At 37.4% G+C, this 26,307-nt stretch overlaps 2 protein-coding genes across 2 annotated transcripts; both read right to left on the bottom strand.

Moving 5' to 3' along the window:
* Positions 1-6,091: 6,091 nt before the first annotated feature.
* Positions 6,092-7,392, bottom strand: LOC113316477 (F-box protein CPR1-like). Its single transcript, XM_026564647.1, has 2 exons — positions 6,518-7,392; positions 6,092-6,224 (listed from the first exon to the last, which is right to left on the bottom strand). Exons 1-2 carry the CDS (start codon positions 7,390-7,392, stop codon positions 6,092-6,094), a joined length of 1,008 nt encoding a protein of 335 aa, XP_026420432.1.
* Positions 7,393-11,974: 4,582 nt separating this feature from the next.
* On the bottom strand, positions 11,975-13,622 carry LOC113317142 (tyrosine/DOPA decarboxylase 2-like). Its single transcript, XM_026565273.1, has one exon. It carries the CDS (start codon positions 13,620-13,622, stop codon positions 12,027-12,029), a length of 1,596 nt encoding a protein of 531 aa, XP_026421058.1. The 3' UTR covers positions 11,975-12,026.
* Between the last annotated feature and the right edge of the window lie 12,685 nt (positions 13,623-26,307).

Below are 26,307 nucleotides of genomic sequence, written 5' to 3'. Positions count from 1 at the left end.
CGGATTTTGTATTGTCTAAGAAATTCCAATTGCTGAAATACAAACTTAGAGATTGGAACAAAAACATGCTTGGCAGGACCGATAGAAGAAATCAAAAATTATTGCAGCACATTTCTCTTCCAGATCAGTCTGATGACAATAGAAGTATCTCAGACTCTCAACTGTGTAAAAGAAATGAGCTAAAGGTCGAGTATGAAAAGGCAGCGCATATGCTGCATCTCCATTGGCTTAATAAGTCCAGAATGCAATGGAATGATCATGGTGACCGTAACACCAAGTTCTTTCACAAAATAGTCGACTTTCGTAGAAGAAAAAATAGAGTTTCTAAACTCAAAATCAACGGCAGTTGGTAAGAGGACAAGCAACTCGTTAAAGACCATATTGTTTCGCACTTTGAATCTCCGTTCTCATCTGCAGACGACCCTCAAGTTTCTCTATCTGGGATGAACTTTAAACAGTTAACTCCGGAGAATGCAGCCTGGTTAGAGAGGCCTATGGAGGCTGATGAAGTTCTTATTGCCTTAACAAAATTGGGCCAAAACAAAGCTCCGGGTCCCGATGGGTTTCAAGTGCATGTGATTCTTAAATGTTGGGATTTCATGAGGTCAGACATTATGAAAGTGGTAAAGGAGTTTGAGGATTTTGGTACAATAGATGGCGTCTTAAATCCACCTTCATCTCTTTAATTCCTAAAAAAGATCCTGTGGAAGAGGTGAAAGACCTCAGGACAATAAGTCTAATTGGAACTATTTTTAAAGCCATTTCTAAGGTCTTAGCTGAGAGGTTGAAGCTTCATATTGCGCCGCTCATTTCAGATCATCAGTCTGCCTTCATGAAAGGTCGCCAAATTCTTGACAGTATCCTGATAGTTAATGAATGTCTAGATTCTAGACTTAAGTCTAAAATTCCAGGTCTTATTTGCAAGATAGACCTTGAGAAGGCGTTCGATATTGTGAAGTGGCCTTTTCTCGACGAAGTTCTTCTTCGTATGGGCTTTGGGAATACTTGGAGGAAGTGGATAGGGGGATGTGTTAAGAAAATTCCCTTTTTTGTGCTTGTTAATGGAACTGCTTGCGGCAAATTTTCCAGCGGCAAAGGTCTTCGTCAAGGGGACCAGTTATCTCCATTTCTCTTTTTGCTCGTCTCTGAAGTCGTGAATATGATGCTCGCAATAGCAACGTAGGTGGGTTGGTTGGGTGGCTTTGTTGTGAAGGCCGATGGTACCAAAATTAGGCATCTTCATTTTGCGGACGACACTTTGATCTTCTTGGATGCTGATATCGAGCAGGTAAAATTTTTAAAATATAATCTCATTTGTTTCGAGTTGATCTCTGGCCTGCATACAAACTTGGAAAAAAGTTGTTTGTTCGCAGTGGGCACGATAGACAACATGTCTAAATTTGCCGCTGTCTTGGGTTGTTGCTATGACGCCTTTCCAACAATTTACCTTGGTCTTCCTCTCGGTGATAAAACGAATTCTTCCTTGAAGTGGGATAGAGTTATTGAAATTTGCAAGTCTAGACTTGCTTCTTGGAAAAGAGGTTTTCTATCTAGGGCGGGTAAACTCACTTTGATTAAAAGTGTGCTTCTGAGCATCCCTATTTACTACTTTTCGTTATTCATGGCCTCTCAATCTGTCATTAAAAGAATAGAGACTTTCTACGGCATGACTCAGCTAACTCTAAGAAGCATCACTGGGTTTCTTGGCCCACCGTCTGTGAGCCTCTTAAACACGGTGGTTTGGGAATTCGTAGCTTGAAACTTATGAACAAGGCTCTGTTGTCAAAGTGGTGGTGGAGACTAGGCAAAGAGCGCAACTCTCTTTGGGCTATTATCATAAAAGAAAAATACGGTCAGCTGGACCTTCGTTGGAGAACAAAAAAACCAACGCAAGTTCACGGGGTCAGCTTTTGAGGAATATACATGCTACGGCTCATGATTTCTTCGATAAAGCGATGTTCAAAATTGGAAATGGGGCGAAGATCAGACTTTGGGAGGACAAATGGCACGCGGATGGGTCTATGGAGATGTGTCCTAATCTATACTCCTTATCGAACACCAAAGGTATTTCTTTACAGCTTGCTTACACTCCTCATGCATCAGGATTAAATTGGGAGATAGGTATTATGCGCAGGAGATTATATGATTTTGAGATGGAAGAAATGGCTCGTTTGCTTAATTATCTCGACTCTATTTCGTTTACCCCTGACGACGAAGATGAGCTCTTGTGGCCGGGACATAACACTGGCCAATTCACTGTTAAGGCAGCTTATTCTTGTGCCAGTGCAAGTGCTTCCACCGCCGGTTTCCCCAGAGCTAAAATTTGGAGCAACAAATGGCCTCATAAAATCGGGGTTTTCCTTTCACAAAATTGGTCAAAAAGACCAAAACAGAAATTTCCTGGGTGAAATAGATTCTTAGCTTTAGATACTGTTTAGATAGTCAAAAAACAGAAAAATAATATTCATTTAACCAAAATGGATATTTCACCCAGAATCTTTTTTATTTATTAACCTGAAGAGACAAATATGTCCCTATCTTTCTACAAATGTTTACTGGGTTGGGTTAGTAAAGGTTGGAAAAAAAAACAGAGTACTCTGCAATCTCAGAAAAAACAGAGTACTCTGTTTCATGAGTTAGAGAAAAAAACACCAACTTCTACTTGAACTCGATCTCTGCAAAAAAGAAAATATGAAGTAACATAAAACAGAGTTCCAACTTCTTCTGCTTCTTCTACTCCTTCCTCTGGAAGAGCAAAAATTGAAAAAAAAAAAAACATAGCAAAAACAGAGCGAAAAACAGAGCAAAAAAACTGAGCAAATTCAACCATTTGCAAAATGTCTAACAATTCTTTTATGGACGTTAGCATAAACACAAAAACTAGACTTATGACAACAGATATTCTGACGAGACACCAAGCTGATATTGCTAAATGGATTTCACCCACACACCACCTCATATCCCTTCTGAAACAGACATAATATTGTTGAATGGATTCTCTTATTCACTTTAAAGTACACGGTTTGCAAACAGAAATTATATTAAACTTAACGAAGCCACAGCCAAACTGGCCAACAGAAGGGATTGCATGGTTGTTGCAACAGAAGGGATTCCAACAGGTATAGTTTCACAACGTACAGTAGGATTTATTTTTGCGAGTATCAAATAATTATAGTGGCATAAAAACAAGAAAGACAAAACCAACCTTCTTGAAAATTTGAACTTTTTTGAGGTCGGCTATCTTAGCTTCTGCTGTAGCTACTCTTAGTAGATAATAGAGATAAAATACAACTTCAGCTTTGTTTTCTTCCTTAACACGAATCTCCAAGCCATATTCATCAAGTTAAGATTATTGACTTTGAACACCAGACCATGCATGCTGGTATTCTAAATCTCTAGCGTCAATGGCATCCCTGCATAACCAGAAAAGATCACGCTCAAACAAACATATCACCCTTCTGAAACCCATATTTGCACTTGACCAATCACTAACAAAGAAACTGCAACAGGGTTAAGGCATCAATCAACCTCAATGTATGAATTATGAAGATCATCACAAAAGATATTCACCAAGTACATGCTCTTTTCTATAAGACATAAACAACAGAAATACTAAAAAAGTTAAATGAAAGAAAAAATATTCCACCAAGACTTTGAAAATGTGAAAACAACGGTTTTTTATACAACTTATACTGAGAATTAAGGCAGATAAGAGCATAGAAAGTCAGTCAATAAAACATGATGAAACTTGTTTCATCCCAGCCTAAATATCAATGAAACCAAATTTAACCAAATTTAGAACAGGATGTAACTGGTTTCATCCAAGTTTAAACATGGGTGAAAACAAATTCAAAATTTTTTAAAACATGATGAAACTGGTTTCATCCCAGCCTAAATATCGATGAAACCAAATTCAACTAAATTTAAAACATGATGTAACTTGTTTCATCCTAGTTTAAAATGGGTGAAAGCAAATTCGACCCAATTTAGTATAGGATGAAACCCATAGTTCAAAAATCATAGTTTCATCCTTGTTTACAGTGAGTGATACCTAGTTCAAAAATCATAGTTTCATCCTACCTATAGATAAAACCTGTTTCATCCTAGTTTAAAATGGGTGAAAGAAAATTCAACCCAATTTAGTATAGGATGAAACCAGTTGCATCCTAGTTTAAACTGGGTTTCATCCTTGTTTAAAGTGAGTGAAAACATCGCAAAAATATCATACCCAAGAGATGTTGATAGTAGAGTCAACCTTTTTTCCATGCATTCCATCCTTTGGTTCTTTACATCTATCTCTGTGGTTAGTCTATACACAAGATTTTGCAGTCTCTTTACCTCTTCATGTAAACAGGTTGCCATCAACCTCAAATCAGCGACAATCTATACGACAAACAAGAACAATGAGACGAAAGTTAAGTTACCCATCAAATGAAACTAACAAATAAGAAAAATCACAGGTAATGAGATTTCAATGTTGGTATTGCCAATTCAAATTTTAAATTGGATTAAAACAACCAATAAAGTTCTGATTCTAGTTTTTAGTTTGATTTAATATGAAACAATCAATACAGTTCCATTCCAATTTTTATATTTGATTCACATATAACAATAAAATGGATCGATCTAGCAACCCAGACTGATTGGGATTGAAAACAATACAAAAGGATCTGTGAGTTTCAAATTAAGAGATGAAAAGTGTTCTAGACTATGAATCCAATCAAAGTTTATACCTTTTTGAGCAATTGATGAAGAAATCTAAAGGAGCCGCCTTTTGAAATGTTGTGAGAGATGTAGAGAAGGCTGCAAATCCAAATTGACATTAAAAAACCCAGTGATATAGATCGGAGAAGATGAATTTCGATCAAAGGAGGAACCTTTATGAGGAAGGTGGTGGTGTTGGTTGTAGTTTCTGTAGATGTTGATGGCGGTGGTAGTAATATTTTCGATGGGTGCGGTGGTGGAGGAAGGTGGTGATGTTGTTTGTAGTTTTCTGTAGATGTTGATGATGGTGGTTTGTAGTATTGTCGATGGTGGTGGTAGCAGATGCGGTTATAGTTGATGATGGTGGTGGTGGAGAAAGGCAAGATCGACAACAGCAGAAGAAAGCAATGGAAACTGGTGAATAAATCAGATCTGGTTTCTCGAGAGCTCGTATCTATGAAGAAGACGAGGAGACACGAGGGCAGTAACGTCTTTCCTCATTAAAAGATTCTTTTTGGTCATTTGACCCAGACTGAAATCTTACCCGTCCATTGGACCCAGGAAACACTCAATTTTGGTTATATAGCCAATTTTCTGTTTTCCTTTGGCAAGTTGCTCTGGACAGACTGCCCACCCTAGACAATCTTCATAAGAGAAACAGCTGCTTATTCTCGGCTAGTGGAATCCGGTCGCAAACATTTACCCCATGTGTCATCTGTTGCCAGAATCATCAGCCCACATCTTCCTCTTCTGTTCGTTTGCGAAGAGAATTTGGTCGTATTTCTTTGAAGCTGCGAGATTAAATTTCAGTACCTACTCCACCACTTTAGATCTCATTAATGATTGGTCGTCTTCCAACTTCTCTGGTCTTGCTAAAGAGCTTTGGAGCAGGCTCTACGCCGCGATCATGTGGTCAATTTGGCTTGAGAGAAATGAAAGATCTTTCAACAAAAAAGAGAAGTGTGCCGCGGCTATCATATTGGAGGTTAAACTCAAAGTTTTTTCTTGGTCTAGTTCTGTTGCTAGTTTATCTAACGTGTCTATTGACAATATCATTTGTCATTGGAAGTCGAAGTTCTTCGACCCTCCGTAAGCTTCTTTAGGTAGTGTAGTCTAGTCCTTTGGGCCATGTGGGCATCTTTTTCCTTCTTCTCTTCCTTCTTCTCTTCCTTGAGTTGGGTATTTCCATTCTAATAAATTTCTTCTTTGCCGACCAAAAAATATAAAACTTGAAAGAATGAACTATATATATGGATATATATGTTTGTTAGTTTATTCACAAGTAATTGGAGTTTCATTCCGTTGACACAATATTTGATAAGTAACCAAAAACAATTGCATTATGATGAACCCTTACAAGCCCAAAAGCATGGTCTTACCTATGTGTTTATGCGGGGACACCCATTGCCCATAGATGATGTTTTCGACTAGCAGCTAGTTTACCAGAACTTGTTGGCAAAATTAGTGAATTCTCTTCAAGCAAACTCAGATTTGTTGCCAAATAAGATCTAGTTTCACTACTAGGAAAGAAAAAGAGAGGCAAATTATCATATGCACATAGGAAAATGGAAATAAATTACAAAATAAAAGAGATACACATATAGGATGGATACAGCATACAAGGGATCAACTAGGTAAAAAGTCTGATCTCGCTCATAGTACTTAATTCATATTCACATTACTTCTTTCATGCTAAAAAGAAGTTTCTCAGCTAACAGTTGCCATCTTCCAGTATCGCAGAAACTAGTCCTCGACTCTATCATCTTCCCCAACATAAGTTCGAGAGTTGAGTGAAAATAAGCTCGTTAAATACCTCTCTACTTCACCCGATCCACGAATGCCAGGAATCGTCACAGTTTTAGCTCTATCGCATCTCGGATTATATAAAATGAAACTATCAAAATTTGCCAACAGAACTTCACCATTCTCAAATGAGTATACCAGAAAATTACTACGTATATGATGGTTTACAACCAAATCATGAGTAGTCCTGAAAAGTATAGACCAAGATCCTCGCACACCATATTCCCGCATTACCCATAAATCAACACGGCAATCAGGGTTCTGAAGAAGTAAACAAAGACACCCATCCAGCGCTCCAAGTTCTTGTTCCTTGATTACATTCTCATTTTCCACAGATGCTGGGAAAGCCAAAGCATCAAATCTTTCCTCACAAATATTAAAAGAAACAATAACATCAGGACTTTCTTGCAAATAGCTTTCAACTCCTGGCCTGGCTAACCAATGAAGAGATTCATGAACAGAAATACCCGAACGCCTTGTGTTACAAGGAAAATAGTAAGGTATGAACCTATGGATACTCCATGAGTCTGATCCTAGTTTATAAACCTGAACTCCAGACCGACTTGGAACTCCGATAAATCCCACAACTTTAATAAACTTATAATCATCAATCCTACAATCATAACAAAACCCAAACGCATTCATAAAATCATGCATTATTAAGTCAGATGGAAACTGACCATTTGGCGATTTGGGTACTCTCTTATATTCTTTAGTTGTTGGATTCCAAATACAAATGGTACTCTCATCAAAATACTCACCAACATGAATGCATAATAAACCATTAGAAGAACCCAAAATCTCAACCTTCCCTTTAGTTTCGAACGGGTAATGTATTTCACATCTAGATGCTGATAAAGATGATGATAACGGATCATAATTCATAGAGTAGATTACGTGTTTACCGTTGACATCTGCTCTAAGAATTGTATTAGGATAATTTTTTTCAATAGAAAGATCATAATGAGTTTTGACAAAACTAGGGTTGGAGAGTAAAGCGTACCAGAGTTTGCATACACACCTACATAGTGATGTAGACTTGAATGGTAACCTTAAAAGGATGTTCACAAGAATCTCCTCCGGAACAGGAATGCTTGACATGATGAAACTTCAGATCGAGCTTCTGTGAGCTGAAAATTGAGAGTCTATGTAGAGATTGACTACCTTGGTTAAGCAACAGTCAGTAAGAGCTACAAAAATGGGGAATATGGCGAAGGGAACAAAGTACTGATTCCACGTGTTAACGAAATGAATGGTATTGTCTGAGGCTGTACCTGCACCGTTGGATTGTAATTTGTAGCTTTCAAATATAAAATCCGAGTCCCAAACGACCCAAACCCATTTTGGGTCATTAATAGTGTGGTGTGGATTAAAAAAATACCAGTTGATTTGTAATTTTATTTAATATATTTATGGTCGACGATGTAGGGTGGATCGATTGTAATACTGGCGGTGTTGATTGAGCAAACGGCAGAGCCGCTAATTATATTCATGGTTGGCCGGCTCTGATGCCCGTCAAGTTGTGCAACAGCACAAGGCGGAAATTTGTTAAAGTCATTTTGGGCTTGCCTATTTGTGGCCACAAGATTAATTTAATTCTCTTCTCTAGCAAACGCGCTTGATTGTATATAGATTTTCATTCTCGGTCTTCTCCTAAGTCCTAAGAGCAACCGCAGTGGTACGAGTAAAACCAAAGAATAAAAATCAAAAAGAAGATTAAATTTTGAGTTTAGTCTGTGGTGGAGAACAATAAGAAATGATCAAAATTTGGTCAAGCGTTGATTATATGTCCGCCCCAAATGAAGCGGACTTTATATGTTGGTCTGATGTTGATTCACCACATGTGCCACAAGTGTGTGTGGTTTAATAAATTTGGTTATATTAATAGGCGGATTTTATAATTTCGCCTCACAGTGGGGCGTGAACTTTACAACCGCTTCATGTGAAGCGTACTTTATATGCACGCCCGGTGACAAATAAACATTATGCGTGCGCTCAACTATATATAGTTTTGGTCTTAATCACCGACCAAATATAGTCTGGAATTTGGTCTTGGTCCAGATTTTAGTCTTTACTTTGTCCCGTTGTGTCTCGTCGCTGGACCATAATTATATATATGATCGTCCACTGTGATTGCTCTAAGACTCCTAACTACACAAACAGGTACATATACAAGAACCAAGGTGGAAGTCATCGTCTATTACCTAAGATCTAACCCTAGAGGACTCAAACTACTCAGTCCAAACATTGTATTTCCATTCACTCATTCATGTTTCATATGGCTAGTTCTATTCGGATTTGGTGGCTTTTGGTTTTTATGGTTTAAATCCTAAATTTTCTTGTTTAATTCTAGTATTTGCATTTATTTGATTTTTTTGTTTTTATTAGACATTTTTGTTTGATTATTTATACTTCGATGCAATGTCTAATAAAAAAGTCATTTAGTATTTGTCTAGTACATGTTTTTTGTTTCTTTCTCTAACTAGAAAATCACTTTGCAATTCCACTATACATTATATTGGCGCCCAAATTAGTGTGGTGGCAATTGACATAATTGTATAAGTAATGTATAATAAATCTAACTAGCTTACAGTAACATCTAACTAGCTTACATTTGTGTTACCCATAATGTTTCAATTTTATTGCATGCTGCATTGGCGATGGAATAGAAAAATGGTAGCAACAACTTAGAGTTGTGTATATTTCCGGTGATGCACCATGTGACTTATAATGGTCTTTTCAGATACATGGGAAAAACAAGGGATGTCTTAATTATCGATTGGAGCATCGTCATTGTTCAAGTTTTGTTATCTAAGCTTTAGTCCCAACATTTTAATGTTCTTTACCATATACCAAAGAAGCATTTTAATATTATATAGCAGATACTTTTAACAAATTAAACATATAGGCTATTTTTATTTCATTTTGTTATATTAAAGGGCGTTGCCAGCACTTCCGCACAAGGTCAGCCGAATACCAGAGACGGCCCTGCATGGTTCGCACAGGAATTTTGGTCTACCTTCTACACGGTGAGCTTCAGTTCCATTATATATGCTCATGGATCATGAGGTTTGGAAGAACATCTCTGAGAGATAGAAGATGTCTGAGATCATTTTTATTAATAAAATGACAAAGATTATATGACATGTCGATAGGGGTGAACCCAGGAATGTCGAATAAGGCTTCGAGACTAGTCAAGATATAATGAAATGATTAACCCATCTGAAAGAGTCTTTGAAAGAGTCTTAGAAAGAAATTCTACGCGTAAGTGTGGTCGTTAACTGTGTAAGCCCACTATTTTCGCTTCATTGCTTTCACAACCAATTTCAAATAAAAATTTTAAAAATATTTCACACGGAATAATTTTAGCAAAATGTTTAGGAGAAAAATCCGAAATATTTACGTGGATGGGTGTAGAATGATTGTTCTTTAAATATTGTCACTCCGTGTCATTGGGATAATTCTGACAAGTGTCAAGCTTCGCTGTCAATTTCGCAGTTTAGCCCCGGAGGTAGCTGTATATTTTTGCTTGATTGCTTCCGATAGTTATGTACTTCAGCGGTTTGTGTCAGAATGGCCAAACTTCGAATATGTCTAGGTGCAATGCATTTTATTCGTCCACACTAAATTGTAGAGAACCGTACAAGACATGTGATGATAAATTCCGGGACCGAAGCCAGACTTTCTTCGTCGAGTAGCTACAACCGTATTCTGAATGTCGACGTCCGCAATTACAAACCAAGCATAATTCAAGTGTACCTGCTTGTTGATCAATTCTCTTAGAGGAGGCCTCTGTACTTAACTTCATTTCTATTCATTTTTGATAAAAATAAATATGTAGTAATTGACTGGTCCAGAATAAACAATAATTGCATTCAAAGGCAGCCAAGCAATCCCACCAGTCATCGCGTATGTAAGAGGCCAAATACGTATGTAAAGTATCGACATTTATAAGCCAAATGCAGTGACGATGCCGGTATTAAACATATAAGTGCGGAAACAAAATTTTGGTAAATAATCAACGGAAAATGGATCATTTGTCCAAATATTTTTAAATCACGGTTCAAATGGACGAGTAAAAAATAATTTGGGTGAAATGGCCAAAAAAATAAAAAATAGTAAGGATGAAACTGAATACATCCTGTGTAAATTAAAAATAAGAAAAAATATTTGAAAATAGGCACAATGAAACTGGTTCCATCCTGGCTATTTTTACATTTTTGTCCATTAAAACAGTATCAAAATCTAACTGTCCATTTCATCCAGGAATTGTTGATTTTGGTCTTTTTAACCAATTTTGTGAATAATCAATAAAATATAAGGAGTGTAAGAGATGTTTGGTAAAAAAAAAATGACATTCAAATCGGCTCAAATTTAAATTTTACCTATGTCAAGTCCAAATTTTCAATAGTAGTGGCGATATTCCGAGGTCCATATGCACCGATAAAAAGCCAGGCCAAGATTTTGGCAAGCGAAACCAATTGATACTCTCACAAACTCAGCTTTCTTAATTATTTTGTTTTGATAGTTCTACTAACTCTATATATATATATAGGCCCCACGAAATCTAAATCATATAGCCCATATATAACTGTGTAATTTATGCTTTTTTTCTTTGTGGATTTGTTCTTCGTAAATAACTTGTACTCCCTCCGTTACTTTTTAATAGACTAGTTTGTATAAATAAATATTTCAAAAAAATAAGCGAGTTTCCTAGTTGGGAAAGTCAAATGTTACTTTAATTTTCTGGGACCACTTTCTTTTAATTTTTTTTGATGACAAGTGTTATATGGGTCATTTCACTTATTTCTTTGGCTGACAAGTGTTATGGGGACCATTTCACTTCACTTCCTTTATTGACAAGTGTCTAGATGACTACTTTCAATAATTAGTTCTTTTAATTTCCTTAATTTCTCAAAAAAGAAACTGGCCTATTAAAAAGTAACGGAGAGAGTACATATTTTTAGGAGATCTCTATTTTTAGTTAAACTATACGAGAAAAGTACCAAAATTTATGTGAAATTCAAGTCTCAAACGACTCGTTGTAATATGGTGAACATATACGATGGCATCGTGTATAAACATCCACCGACCAATCATTGCATATTTGCATCATGCATATAACCCTGCAAGGTGACTTGCAATAATATAAGCATAACATCTAACATTAATCAACATTATACCAATTCACAATTTTCACAAAACATTCATTTACTGATAAACAAATTCGTTACAATCACATAATATATATATATATATATATATATATATATATATATATATATATATATATATATATATATATATATATTTGAAACATTAATTCATTTAAAAAAATAAAAATGGAACCAAATTAAGATTACTCTCCCTCTTCTTTGATTCATTTTATTCTGTTTTTTTTGTGTTTTCATCTTTATTCCAGCATTATGGATGATCGAGAACGATTTTATTAAATCTCAACTGCCCACCATTCATCATCAAATGCATCTGATCTGATATCACAAAATATGTGAATATTACTAACTTGAAAAATCTGCTTCACTGAACTTACCAAGAATCAGGTCTGCATGCTCTTGCAAAACCTTCCATGCATGAATAACATGGCGTTCCTCTGTTAAGGTTGAACCAACTGCAAACCGGATCATGTAGACACCGCCAACGACGGCATGAGTCATATAAACACTTCCCGTTGCATTGACTGTCTCCAAATATACCTGATTAAGCTTATTAGCAAGCAGTAATGTTTCATTTTCGTTATGTACTGCAACGACCCCGTTCCCATTCTGGTGAACCCCATTGTCGTATACCTTTATGGTTGTTGGTGGTAAAAGTCGAAAGCAAACCATGGCAAAAGTCCTAGGCACAGTAATTTCGAATCTCCCATCCATACCAATAAGACCCTCGAATGTCTTGGCCATTTTAACATGACTCCTTAGGAAGTTTCTCAAATTAGTTATACCATAGCTACGTAGAACCAACCAAAGTTTCAAGGATCGGAATCGGCGACTGAGTGCGATTTGCCAGTCTTTGTAGTCAACAACTTGTCTTGACTCCGTAGCTTTGTTTCTCAAGTATTCGGGATTTGTGGAAAGAGCTTTAACAAGGGCACTTGGATCTTTAACCCAGAGGCAGCAACAATCCAAAGTTGTGAAAAACCATTTATGTGCATTGAGACTGAATGAATCAGCTTCCTCAACTCCGTCGATGAAGTGTCTAAACTCAGGGCAGATACATGCACTTCCAGCGTAAGCTGCGTCTACATGAACCCACATTTCGTATTCCTTAGCCACTTCACAGATAGGACCGATCGGATCCACTGCAGTCGATGATGTAGTTCCAACCGTGGGACATACAAAAAGTGGGATCAACCCGGCTTCAATATCTTCAAGAATTACTTCTTTTAGGGTAGCAGCTGCTAGTCCGAATGAATTAGCTTTGAACGTTTTAACAGCACGGTAGTTCTTTGGGTTAATTCCTGCAACCTGAGCAGCTTTTTGTAGTGCACAGTGAGTTTGATCAGATCCATAAACAACTAACCTCCCGATATGTTCACGACCAATTTTATTTAACTTTCTGTCTCTTGCAGCTGTTAATGTACACAAGATTGCTTCACAAGTAGTTCCCTGTAAAACTCCACCACCACTACCAGAGAACAAGAATGATTCTGGAAGGTTAAGCATTTTTCCGAACCAATCCATAACAATACTTTCGAGTTCTGTAGCAGCAGGTGAAGACATCCAGTTAAAACCAACAACATTGAAACCAGTACTTAGCATTTCACCAAGGAATCCAGCAACGGAACCACTCGAAGGAAAATAAGCATAGTAATTAGGACTTTGCCAATGTGTTAATCCTGGAATAATCTCAGTTGTCACATCTTGAAGAATTGTTTCGATTGATTCTGGATTGTATGGAGCTGTTTCAGGTAATCGTTTACGTAGATAACCAGGTTCTACTTGACTTCGAACTGGATACTTCTCGACATCTCTATAATAATCAGCTAAGAAGTCGATTATCATATGACCTTGTCTCCTGAATTCTTCTGGGTCTAATGGATTTGTTACACCGAAAGCTGAACTGTTTTCTAGAACATCTTCAGTATTAAGACTACCCATTTCTAGATAGAAAATTAAAGAGAGGTGGTTTTCAGGTTAAAGAAGGTGATTGGTTTGCAAGCAAGAACGAAAGGGTTTTGTTTTTCTTTTCTTTACAAGTTGTGAAGTGAGATAGAGGAAATGGGGGATTTATATAGGGGAGTTTGATGACCGGAGAGAGTTTGCTATGGAAATTTTGATAATGAGGAAATTTAGTGGTTCCAGTTCCACCCACGTGAAACATTTTTTTAATTATTATTGTATATTCATCTGGCACTACTGAATTTAAGTCTTTTTTTTTTTTTTTTTGAATAATAAAAAGAGAACAGAAGCTCTGGAAAGAGCAACTTACTCCAAAATTACAACAGTAATTTGAGAATCAACTGGGCTAATCATAGCTCCAAGAGGATCCCTAGCCAGATTAGAAGAGTTATTACAGTAATCCTGAATGATAGAGTTTGGACTAAGGGTGCACACGGTACGGTTCGGCTCGGTTCTTGCCGAGACCGAGTACCTGTACCTTACACCCTTCGGTACCAAAAAAATGGACCGGTCCCGGTACCGAGTACCTCGATTCCGGTTCCATTCGGGACCGGCCGGTTCCGGTCGGTACCGGTACCGGTTCCGGTTCCATTTCAGGGGGAAAAAAAACAGAAATCTACTGCCCTGTTTTTTATTTTTTTACCTGTTTTTTTATCTATTTTTCAATATCTCAAAGCAACAACTAATAAGTAGCAATATTAATAGCAAACCAAACAAACAATGTCTTGAAAATCTTAAAAAAGAAGTAGCAGTAGTCACAGACACACACTAAGTCTTGAAAATGAGAAAATCTGATAAAAGAACAACTAGCAGTCTAGCAGTGCTGCAGTAGCCTTGAATATTGATCTTCTAATCCATGTCAGCAGCACTTGCGGTGTCATCATTGTTGATAGGACCAAGTAACGCTGCAAAAAAATAATAATAGCAGTTAGTAACCATTAGACTATATCTATTACTGCCAAACACAAGTAATAATGTAATATGTTACCTTCTTCAATTTCAACATCATCATCTGGTATGTAATCAGATAGAAGATCAAGTTGTATTGGCTTCCTTAGCCAGCTTTGTGTGCAAAGCAATGCCTCAACTGTCCTTGTAGATAAAGAGCTTCTACAAGGACTTAAGACTCGCTTTCAGATACTACAACTCCTACACCTACAACTGCTATACCTACCACTGCCACAAATACAGTTGTTGGATCCTCAATGGTAGTTGTATACTTGATCATTGCATGTATATTATGTGTTTATATATACTTGAGAAGAGTTGATTTGATCAAAATGTTAAAGAAATTGACTAAAAATTTTGGCAACTCATTGCTTATAAATTCATGATAGTTCCAATTGAAAGATCAAAAAGCAAGATGTTTGAGGAAACTGGGCTACACAAGGTTCTGTGAACTGGTTATCTAATTACTTGTGAAAATCCATACAAATACCTCTGGAAGTGAACAATTTAGCTTTCTATTTCAAGTATGATTCATAATAACTGTTCAAAAACATTCATCAATAGCCTTTAAACTAACTCAATCAAAAGAATGGTAAACTAAATACTCAGAGTCAAATTCAACACCCATGTTAACATTTTATCAGCATTCACAAAACTAAAAAACAACTATTAGTTTATTACAGAAATTTTTAGGTAACCCTAGCTTTAGAATAGCATTTCCATCTTCACGGCTAAACTACTGCTCATGAATCAAAGATCTAAAAGCAAAAAAAATCATCCAAAAATGTGACAGAACACTAAAAGCCTAGATTTAGTTTCAGAAGTGTAAAAGAAACAACATCCATATGAAGAAGAAAAAGATCTTACGGTGATTGCAGTGAATCCTTTAAGCCGCTACTCGCTATGAAGGTTTGGTGGGAGATGAAGAAAATCTTTTAAGCCGCTACTCGCTAGAGAAAACAAAAATCCGTTAATCTCAATCACAGATTCACAGACATGCATACAAAAATTAAAATCAAAAAATTAAAAATTACTTACCACCGGAATTGTTCTTCTAATTTTCTTCACACCGGAATTAAAAACGAAGAGACAGACGAAGTAATACGGTTTGAACTTTTAATCGTTTGATTGAAGGTTAACAGAGAAGATGAAGATCAGAAGAAGGGGAGAATTTCTTCTCCTTCTCAGAGAGAAGTACTGAGAAGAGGCGAGAAAAAACTAAGGGAACTGAAACCCTAATCTAATAATCTGAGCTTATATACCCCTTATTAATCCAATGGCTGAGACAGATCCCTTATCCCCTAAATCTAACGGTCAGAATTATTCGGGACTTCGGTCCGGTACGAGACGGTTCATGTGTTGGACCGTGTACCTGTACCCCCAGAGCTCGGTTCCTATTTTTGGGACCGGTACTTGTACCTTGTACCTCGGTTCGATCCAAAATCAGGTACGGTTCCATCGGTTCCGGTTCGGTCCGGCTCGGTTCCTGTGCACCCTTAGTTTGGACTAGACTGTAAAGTTTGCCAAAAAAGTTTCAAGTTGGTATCTTTCTGGTTCATGTGCTGGAATAGAAGAGAAGTGCTAGTGATCCTAGCTAGTTTAGCAGCATTGTTTTGATGCTGACTATCTAATTTAGTGAGATTTCCCAAAACAAAGTCGATAACTCCTAATTCCTATCTTCAATCGTAGAGTTTTCTTGGAACCGTTGTTGTACTGCAATTTTGTAGGCTGTGTGAATGGCTTGTAGAATGTCATCCTCTTCTGCTTCAAAGTTGATATTGGTCTTTTTCATCTCTTTTCCCCAGGTCAGTGCTAGTTGAGCTCCTATGCAGGCTATTCTTGATCTATTGAGTCCAATTGTTGGGTCTTTAACATTCCTGGCTCCCATGCATTGGCCTGAGAAAGAAAGAGCCACCAAAGCAAAGTTAGTATACTGAAATCTATCACCATTAGCCAAATTATTATAAACTTCCATAATATGTATGCTAATAGTGACTCCGAGTTTTTCTTGTAACTGTCTGCCTCTGGTGTGAGTGCTCAAGTTATCCTCAGCACTGCTAGCTTGATAATAGATATTGTTTAAGATATGACTGGGTTTGTGAAGAACAATGTCATGGGAGCAAAGGTGTTGAGTGATTTTCAGAGCAGTAGCAGCAGCATTAGGATCAATGTTTCTGAAAATTTTGTCACATCTAGCTTTCCAGATAAACCAGCATATGGTAGCATAAGAAGAGTTCCAACTGGTTGTGGTATTGTCGGGTGAAAACCAACTATTAAACCAATCATAAAAAGATCTGTGATTAATAAATAGCTGGTGATTCTCCCCAAAGAGATTCCTCCAAACATCTGAAGCAGCAGGGCAGGCTAAGAGCACATGAGTAATGTTTTCATTTGCACACTTGCAGATATTACAGAGAGGGTCAATATAGGTTAGGATACCAGCAGACTTGGCATTTGTTGGAAGTATTCCATGAGCACATTTCCATATAAATAGTTGGATGGATGGGTTGGTATCTAATTTCCAAATATCTCCCCATGGAGCTGTAAGAGTATCTCCAACATATTTATCTCAATCTGTTTATCATAAAGGGATTTAACTGTGAATTTTCTAGTATGAGTTAAGCTCCATTGGATGGTGTCCACAGAGTTAGGGTGATGATGTATCCGGAGAATGAGTTGTTGAATATTTTGAGGAAACCAGAGGGAAATAATGTGATGATCCCATTCCCCATTGGTATTGAAGAGTTGGTTAACAGTTTTCAGGTTGGAGGGGCAGTGAAGTGGTTTTTGGAGAATGTCAGGTAGATTTTCTATCCATCTATCTTCCCAAATATGTATGTTGGTGTTATCCCCTATTTTCCAGATATAGTACTTTTGAATGCAGGTGATGCCCTCTAAAATTCCTTTTCAAATCCAGGAATCAGTATTCTTTGGCTTTGTTTCCAATCTAATGACTTCCTTGTTTGGGAAGTGAGAAGCCTTCATAGTACTGGTCCACAGAGAGTGTGGTTCTTCTATCAATATCCAAGCAATTTTAGAAATCGCAAGATTGAAGTATTGCATGTTTTTGAAACCCAGGCCTCCTAGCTCTTTTGGTTTGTTGACAGCATCCCAAGCAATGTAGAAGAGACCTTTGGGTTTGTCTTGATCTTTATTCCAGAAGAAATTTCTTTGTATAGTATTTATCTCTTTGCAGGTGTCTTTTGGGAGATTGAAGCAATTCATTTGATATATGCTTGATGTTGAGGTAACTGTTTGGATCATAATGACTTTTTCAGCTGTAGATAGAGTAGATTTCCAACCTGCCAGTCTGAGCTTCAGTTTGTCCACACCAGGTTTGAAATCTTGAATCTTGCTTTTGTTGGTGAAGAGGGGGGACCCCAGGTACTTGTCAGAAGTATCAATTCTTTGGACTTTCATAGTATCACTTATGCTGTCAGCAATGCTAGGATCAGTATTCTTACTGAAGAATATACCAGATTTGGAGAAGTTTATGAGCTGTCCTGAGGAGTGCCCAAAGTCTTGAAAAATCTTGATTAAGTTGTTACATTCTTCCAAATTATCTTTGCAAAAAATTTATACAATCATATGTAAAGAGGAGGTGATTGATATTAGGTGCTTCACTGCAGATTTTGGTTCCATGAATAAGACCCTCAGCTTCAGCAGCAGTCAGATGTCTAGATAAGGCTTCCATGCAGAACAGAAATAGATAAGGAGATAAAATATCTCCTTGTATGAGACCTCTAGTTGGTTTAAATAACTTTCCAGGAGAACCATTCACCAAGACAGCCGTGGTGGTGGTGGATATGCATTGATGAACCAGATTGCACCATTGAGTGTTGAATCCCATTTGTTTCATGACTTGCATAATGAATTCCCAATTAACTATGTCAAAAGCCTTTCCCATATCAATTTTGATTCCCATGGTGCCATTAGCTCCTTTTTTGCCTCTTCTAGTATTCATGTGATGAATAATCTCATGGGAAATATCTATGTTGTCAGATATTTGTCTGCCATGAATGAAAGCAGACTGAAAGTGGGATATGAGGGAAGGTAAAAGAGGTTTTAATTTTTGGGTCAGAAGTTTTGATATGATTTTTTAGGTAGTATTACACAAAGATATAGGCCTGAAGTGGGCAGGGGTAATGGGGTTATCATTTTTGGGAATAAGGGAGATAAAAGTAGAGTTCATCTCTTTGAGAATATAGCCAGAGGTGAAGAAATATTGGACCACAGAAATGATGTCTGCACCCACAACATCCTAGTTTGCTTGGAAAAAGTTGGGTGGAAAACCATTGGGTCCTGGGGCTTTGTCACCATCCATGCTAAAAAGAATATTTTTGATCTCCTCAGCTTCAGGAATCTTAAGGAGATCATCATTTTCAATATTGGTGATGGTGGTGGGTATGAGGTTTATGGGAGAGGGATTTATGTTTATGTGTTAAGAAGTGGCCATAGTAGCAAAGTGATTTGTGAAGAAGGAAACAACTTTCTCTTTGTTGTGAAGCCAGGAACCATCAGCTTGTTGAATAGAGTCAATTTTATTTCTTCTGTACCTTTTCTTGGCTGATAAGTGGAAGAAGCTAGTATTCTTATCTCCAAGTTTGATAAGTTGATATCTGCTTTTGGTCTTCCAGAAGTTTTCTTGAATATTCTGCCAGTATTCAACTTGCCTTTTACCTTCTCTTATTTTCTTGCCTCTGTTGCTGTTAAACTGATTTTTGGTAAACCAGTCCAGGTGTTGTATGTTGTCTTCTAGATTAGTTTTGATGTTGCCATAGACCTCCTTGTTCCACTTTTTTAACTTAACTTTGATATCTCTTAATTTCCTATCAATCTTTATAGCAAGAGATCCTTTGTGATGAGTACTCCAACATTCCGTAATGATGTCTTTGCAGTCCTGGTGATCAATCCAGGGGACAAAGAATTTTAATGGTATGTGACCTTGCTTCCAATTGGGGTTGGTATTGAGAAAAATTGGGTTGTGATCAGATCCAATGGCAGGGAGAATTGATTTAGTGGTATTTGGGTGTATTTCAAGCCAGATTTCATTAGCCATCCCTCTATCCAATCTTTGTTCAGTAAGGTGAATACCAGTTCTTCTGTTTGTCCAGGTAAAAGGACACTCAGTATAGCTCAGATCAGTAAGATTTGCTTCTTCAATTTTCTCCAGAAAAATGTTAGCTTCAGAAGTATCAATAGGATGTTGGCTGAATTTCTCATGTTCATGAAGGACAACATTCAAGTCTCCCATAATCAACCAAGGAAGAGTATTAGTTTTATCAGTGTTCTCTATCATTTTCCAAGAATTGATTTTATCAGGTGTGGTATAGGGACTACCATAGTAGACTGTGAAGAGCCATGGTATGCCTGTACTAGGATAGATTGTGGCAGTAATATGGTGATTGGAGAAGTTTTCTATAATGACCTTAAGATTTGTTTTCCAAGCTAACACTAGGCCTCCAGCAGTATTGTTTTTTCCTTTAGGTTCAACAAACCAGAAATTAGTGACTCCTATGTTTCCAAGAATGATTTTTAAGTTTCTAGACTGTTGTTTAGTTTCAGATAAAAAGAAGATATCAGGATTATGTTTATCTAGCATGTTATTTAGGTGTCTACTAGTTTGGGGTTTTCCTAGGCCTTGACAATTCCAAGCCATGGCAGTGTAGAATTGCCCAAAGTAAGACACATTGGGATAAGAAAATATCATAATAAGATATCCTATGCAAGAGATAGTTGAGTGAGTGGTATTTTCATTCTTCTTACTTAATCTAAGGATACATAAAAACTTTTGAAGAAAGATTTTGTTCCTATTATCATGTTGTTTAAAGTGTAAAAAATGACAGGGAATCTAATATAGTACCTTGAGATTTGGGGAAGGATTTGCTCCCTCAGGGACACCAATAGTCAAGTTAGTCAGTTGATCTTCCTCCATTTGCATGACAGTGTTATTGCTCCTTTTGGCTAGATGATTCTGATCCCCTAGCTGAGTGAGGTGCTCAATAGGTGTGGAGGAGATAAAGAGCTTCCTTTTTGGGTCAATTAGCTGAGGGTGCAGGTTAGCGTCTACATCTTTAAGTTTGAAATCTTTTTTCCTTCTTTCCCATAACAGCTTCTTCTGGTTGTTGAAGTCATCATTGATTTGTTGTTGGATTTCTGCTAGAGATGGGGTTGTGGCAAAAACAATAGGTACTGAGATGTTTGTATATGGGTTTTGAACTTTTGGAAAGATAGTATCAGGATTGATATCACTTAGTCCCCCATCTTCAGTAGTAGGATTTTTCTTTCTAGCAGCAGTTTTGATGTTAATATTCTTCTTTTTAAGCATTTTCTTCTTGTTTTTGTGCTGGTCCATGATCCTTTTGTGATTCTTTTGACAGGCTATAACCTCAGGGTTGATAGTAGGTATTTCTCCCTCTAATGGTTGATTCAGTCCATCTTTGAAGATTATGTAATCCTCTGGACCATCTAACTCCTCACTGTTATTCTTAAGAAGAATTTTCCTTTGTGCTAGTCTCATCTTGATTGCAAATTCCTCAGCATCATCTCTGTCAGAATAGTGTCTTATTTTGATATTACTTTGAGGGTTACTGGTGTTGGAGTTGGTTGGGGTATTGGATGTTGATGGGTAGGCATTGTTTAGATTGGATGGGTGAACTCTTTGGTTAACTGTTGGTGATTGTTTTTCCTTTTCTTCACAAAGGGGACCAGGATGGTCTAGGATTCTACATACCTTACAGAAAGAATTGCCATGTAAGGCATAAGTGATTTCAAGCCAGTGGGACAGAGTGGGTGGTTCATAAGCATCAATTCCATATTTGAGTGCTCTGGTAACATCAATGGTTAAGAAGACTTCCAAGTTCTTCTCATATTCATCACTTCCATAAGCTTTCTTGGCTCCTTGAAAGATTCATGCTGGTTTGATGATGTTGCTAATATCAGGGATGATGTGTCTTGGTACTCTTTTGATAAGAGCCCATATCTGAACTCTATAAAAATTAGCTTCATAAATGTAGTCTGGAACAGATGGTGGAACTTCTGTTAAGACTATAAGTTTATCAAAGATTCCTCTAGTTCCTCCTTTTCTAAATACCTGGTAATCTTATATGCTGCCAAGTCTGATAGAGTAATAATTTCTTTTTTTCCTCCATAGATTAACTTCTGCTTGTCTTCTAAGCTCCCAGTTAGTATTGATGAACCTTGAGATGGTTCTAGTTTCATGAGAGATTTTGCTGCAGTACCTTCCTATAAAGACCCATTTTCAATCCTCTTTCTTTTTGGGTAAGGTGTTTTCAGCATTGTTGAAGACTTTTAGGAATAGATCTTCAGGGATGTTTAGTGAGGAGTTCATTTTTTCAACCAAATTTTCAACTTGATGAGTGGAATTAGTTTCTGAGGTGGAGGCCATGAGAGGTGTTGTGAAACTAATAATGGTTGTGAGAATGGTATAGAGAATTGTATTGTGATAAGTACTAGTTCTGACAACTTTAATTCGAATTTGAATGTGTAGATAAACTTCCTTGTGGTGGTTCATTTTGTTGTTTAGTTGTGCTTGATATTGATGTGGCTTAAAATTCCAAATTTGATCTGAAGAAAAGTACAGGTACCATGTGCTAGTAGTCCTTCTCCAGAGTCCGCGTTGCTGAGCTTTACTGACTATCTTGGATTGTTTGACTATTGATGTATCTTGAGGGGCTGACCTGTGAAAAGAACAAACTCTAGCATCGAATAATTTATAATAACTAATGGGTTAGCTATCCACAAAGTACTATGTATGATGATGCCTTTAGTTATGCTTAGCAGAGTGTGGCCATGGTAAACTTTAGAATTAGTAAACTTATCAGAGATAATAGTACTATTTATGAGAGAAGTAATAATAAGACTTAGATTGTCAGAGGAGAATAGGATTACCTTGCTGACTAATTGAGCAATGCTAAATAAGGGCAAAACTTGATTAAGCCTCCTTAGGAGGAAGAGTTGTTCAAAATTTTTGCAGTGAAACACATGACTGGTCTCTCCTTGAATGTGGTATCTTTCAAACATGTGATTGATACTTGCATTGAGGAGTTCAATTTGTAGAACGAGTAAGAAGTTTTGTTGCATTGAGAATTCCCAGTCATCCTTGAAAGTTCTTTGAGTCAGATAAACCGCTAGCTGAATTGGGAACCTGTCTAACTGAATTGCACTTAAGTGAGTACTACGTGAGAGATGCATTGGATTAGTTATTGGCGCCGAATGTTCTATGTTTCCAAATGTAAGAATTTCCTTCTTCCAATTGCCATATGTCACACAGTGAAACATGAGGTTAGTTGGTTTAAATTTAAGATGGATGTAATCCATAGGATGTAAGTAATAATGCCCTTTAGAGAGGATAAATGAAGCGACAGAGATAGGGTATGAAGTAAGGAATACGAAGAAAAAAATTCGTTTTGGAAACCGTTGTCGCTTAAAAAAGATAGACCCAAGAAACTGTCCTCTATAATCTTTATAAAAGCGTCAGTTCAAGGGAGAGGAAACTTCAATTGCTCTGTTGAACTTCCTTCCGCTCTTTGTTCATAATTTTTGATAATTAGAGTTCTACAATTGCTATGTCTGATATGGGAGATGATGATGATCGAAAGGGAAAGCGGAAAATTCACGAGGTTGAGGATGAACCAAGAATCCATTGGTATCCTCAGGATCATTGTATTACTTGGTTGTCGTATGGAATTCCTTTTCCACAGGGTTGTGAATACCCTGAGTATGAAGCCGATTTCTCCTGGTATTTGGAGGATTTGCAGCATAATGTTGAAGTGAAGCTTGAGCAAGGTTTGCAAGAAGACCGACCACCAGGTGCAATTATGCATGAGTTGTTGATGGATTCTCCAGTAGATCATCTTCGACGACACTTCACTCAACCCAAACTTGTAGCCGTTGGACAAGATACAAGTAACCCATTTGCAGATATATATTCTAAATTTGGATTTGGCAGTAGCGCTCAACATGCAGCTGAAGGTGTGGATCAAGGTGATGTGACTATGAATGGAGATAATGGTGAGAGCTATATTACTGGGATGCCCAAATCTACAACACATCCTCAAATGGGCGGAGATGATCATTGGATTTTGTATGCCTTTCATCCCAAATATGGACCTTTTGAGGTTCATGAGGGTGTTTCTGTAGTGGCTGATCGATTCCTGGTGTCTGGTGTTAGTCGGATTGGTTACCAATCTATCACTCTTGATGCTAGAGAAAGGAGGATCGTTCGTCATTTGGATGGCCAACTGATGCACAGAGACGAGCCTATGCGGTTTCCAGTGATGGATGCTCTTTGTCCTGCTACAGGGAGAATAGGTCGTGTTATTTTTGCAGGTTTTGGAGATCTAGGAACCCAACCAGCTGCTAATCCAACTGCTCCTTCATTTGTGCCTGAGGGAAGTGCTTCTACAACTGCTCATGAACCTTCGATTTCTGCTCCTGATGTTGCTGAAGGTGGTGTTGATGTTGATGAGCTTCAATCTCCTGAGCCTGGTGCGCAAAGAGTAACATCTAGAGTTTGTTTGACTCGCAGGCGAACTAGAAGTGTTAGTCAGGGAACACGGAACAAGACTCGAGGTACTCCACAGTAGCTGGTTAGATCTTGCTTCTTTATCTTCTTTATTTAGATTTCGGGAATTATTTTGGATGTTTGGGTGACTTTTAGATATGGGTTTGTAATTGTTTTGGATATTTCTTCTCTTATGGTAGCGAATTTGATGTTGAAGGATTGATACTATGTTTAGACATGGATTATGTTGTTTATACTTTGTCTTGATTGAATGGTAATTAGATTCTTCAGTGAGATAAATTGTGATATTGGTTTGTGTGATATGAATGCAATTGTTGTTGAATTGAAAGTGTTGGGGATGATGGTGATGAAATTGACCTTGTGTGAGGTAAACTGTATTCATATGGGTAGGCTTGGATTGAAAAATTTCAGGGGGAGGGTTAAAATTTCTTGTTTTTATCCAGCAGGATCTAAGAATGTTTGTATGTTTCTGGTTTTTCAGTAATTGTCTATCATGATCTTGAGAATAGAATTCCTTCCATTTTTCCATGATGATTGAGCCAATATCAGAAGTAATAGTGATTGTTGAAGCCATATAGATGATAGTAGTACTGGGTAAGTTTGGGATGCCTGTAGTTTTGGTAATTTTTGAGATGCCGATGATATTTGTGATGTCTGTGATGATAGTGATACTGGTGATTCCTATATAGATTGAAGATTTCATAGTTTAGAGCAAGTGAAGAAGGAACATCAATCAAATATTGATTTCCGGCATGGAATTCCGGTGAGAGACGGCGAGAACTAGCCGTTGGGAAGAACGTTGAGATGCAAGAGGACAAAGAAAATGACTAGAAGTAGTTGGGAGATTCAGTTCCACGGTGAACTTAAGAGAAGATGAGAGAGATGGAGTCGTACATGATGAGAGAAGATGAGAGAATATTACTGAATTTAAGTCAAATACTCGGGAATGTGCATGATTCAAGTTTTTGCTTGTTTTGTGCATAGCATATGTACGAAAAGATATGAAATGTAAAGTCCGTTGAATTTTAGCAGCGGCTATTTGCTGCAGAAATGTTCCATGTGAATGGGCTAGAAAAGAACTTAGTTGGCACTTCATGCTAAAATTTTAAGTGTTAAGTAAACTATCCACGTATGCTGGAAAGTTGCAAAATAAAAATAGTGAAGGTTTGGTGGAAAGGCTCCAGCGTTGGTGGTTTGGACCATTTGGTGGTCATCACACGGTGAGTGTCAAACTAAGTGGCGGAACCAGACTTTCTCTATGGCCCGGGTTGAGCATTTTCTTACTCCTGGCTTAACTTAAGGGTAAAATCAATACATGTTTTATGGCCCAACTGAAAAAGGCTATTGAAAAAAATGGATTTTGGGCCTCCTGGGGGTGGCTTGAGCTAGAATAAGCCATAACTTAGTTCCGTCCGTCAAACTCTAGTACTCTACTGTCAATGACGCAATTTTATCTACTGAGGTAGTTGCATTGTATATAATTTTGCATTGTGTCTGAATGGAAAAGTTAGGAATTTAATGGTAATAAATATGCCCTTGGACCCCTTCTCGTCATCTACACTGAAGTATAGTAGAAAATAATACAGAGACGATGATGATAAGTTATCTGGACCCAAGCTCGAGTAGCTACAACTGTAAATTTGTCGTCGCCAAACAGAGACCAAGCGTAGTTCAACGGCTCCTGCTTGTTCATCCGTTCTCTTAAGTAGGCATGTAATTTACGATGTTCCTTTTTTAAGAAAATATATCAAGACAGAGACTCGCCAAATTAAACAATAAATGCATCCAAAGGCATCAAATAATGAGTTAAATTAAGTTAAATCAATAAGTTATTTTATTTTCAGAAAATGGGCTATATAGCCAGAATGACATTTTTCCCGGTTGATATGTACGAGTAAGCTTTCCGTCTGGGTGAAATGGACGGGAGATATATAAAAATGTAACTGACATAAATGCCCTTTATCTATCTTGTATCTATTTTCTCTACGCCATCTCATTCTCTCCGCCATCTCAAAAACAGTAGTCACACCGATCTATTTCTCCCCCTTCTGTTTTCTCCACCATAATCATCTTGTTCCAACGCCGAAATTGGTTTCTCCGCTGTCTCCATCATCGTTATCCACCATTTTCATCGTTTATTTCCACCGTCTACATCAACAGTATCATTAT

This window comes from Papaver somniferum, chromosome 10, assembly GCF_003573695.1.
Source record: "Papaver somniferum cultivar HN1 chromosome 10, ASM357369v1, whole genome shotgun sequence".
Lineage (NCBI taxonomy): Eukaryota > Viridiplantae > Streptophyta > Magnoliopsida > Ranunculales > Papaveraceae > Papaver > Papaver somniferum.
This window is presented reverse-complemented; position numbering and strand designations above follow the sequence as displayed.

What these genes read in the sequence shown, in the direction of transcription:
- LOC113317142 (XM_026565273.1), bottom strand. Translation starts at nt 13,622, where the DNA reads ATGGGTAGTCTTAATACTGAAGATGTTCTAGAAAACAGTTCAGCTTTC.
- LOC113316477 (XM_026564647.1), bottom strand. Translation starts at nt 7,392, where the DNA reads ATGAATTATGATCCGTTATCATCATCTTTATCAGCATCTAGATGTGAA. An exon ending in GGATCGGGTGAAGTAGAGAG is followed by an intron (nt 6,225 to 6,517) that starts GTATTTAACGAG and finishes TTTCTTTCCTAG; the next exon opens with TAGTGAAACTAGATCTTATT.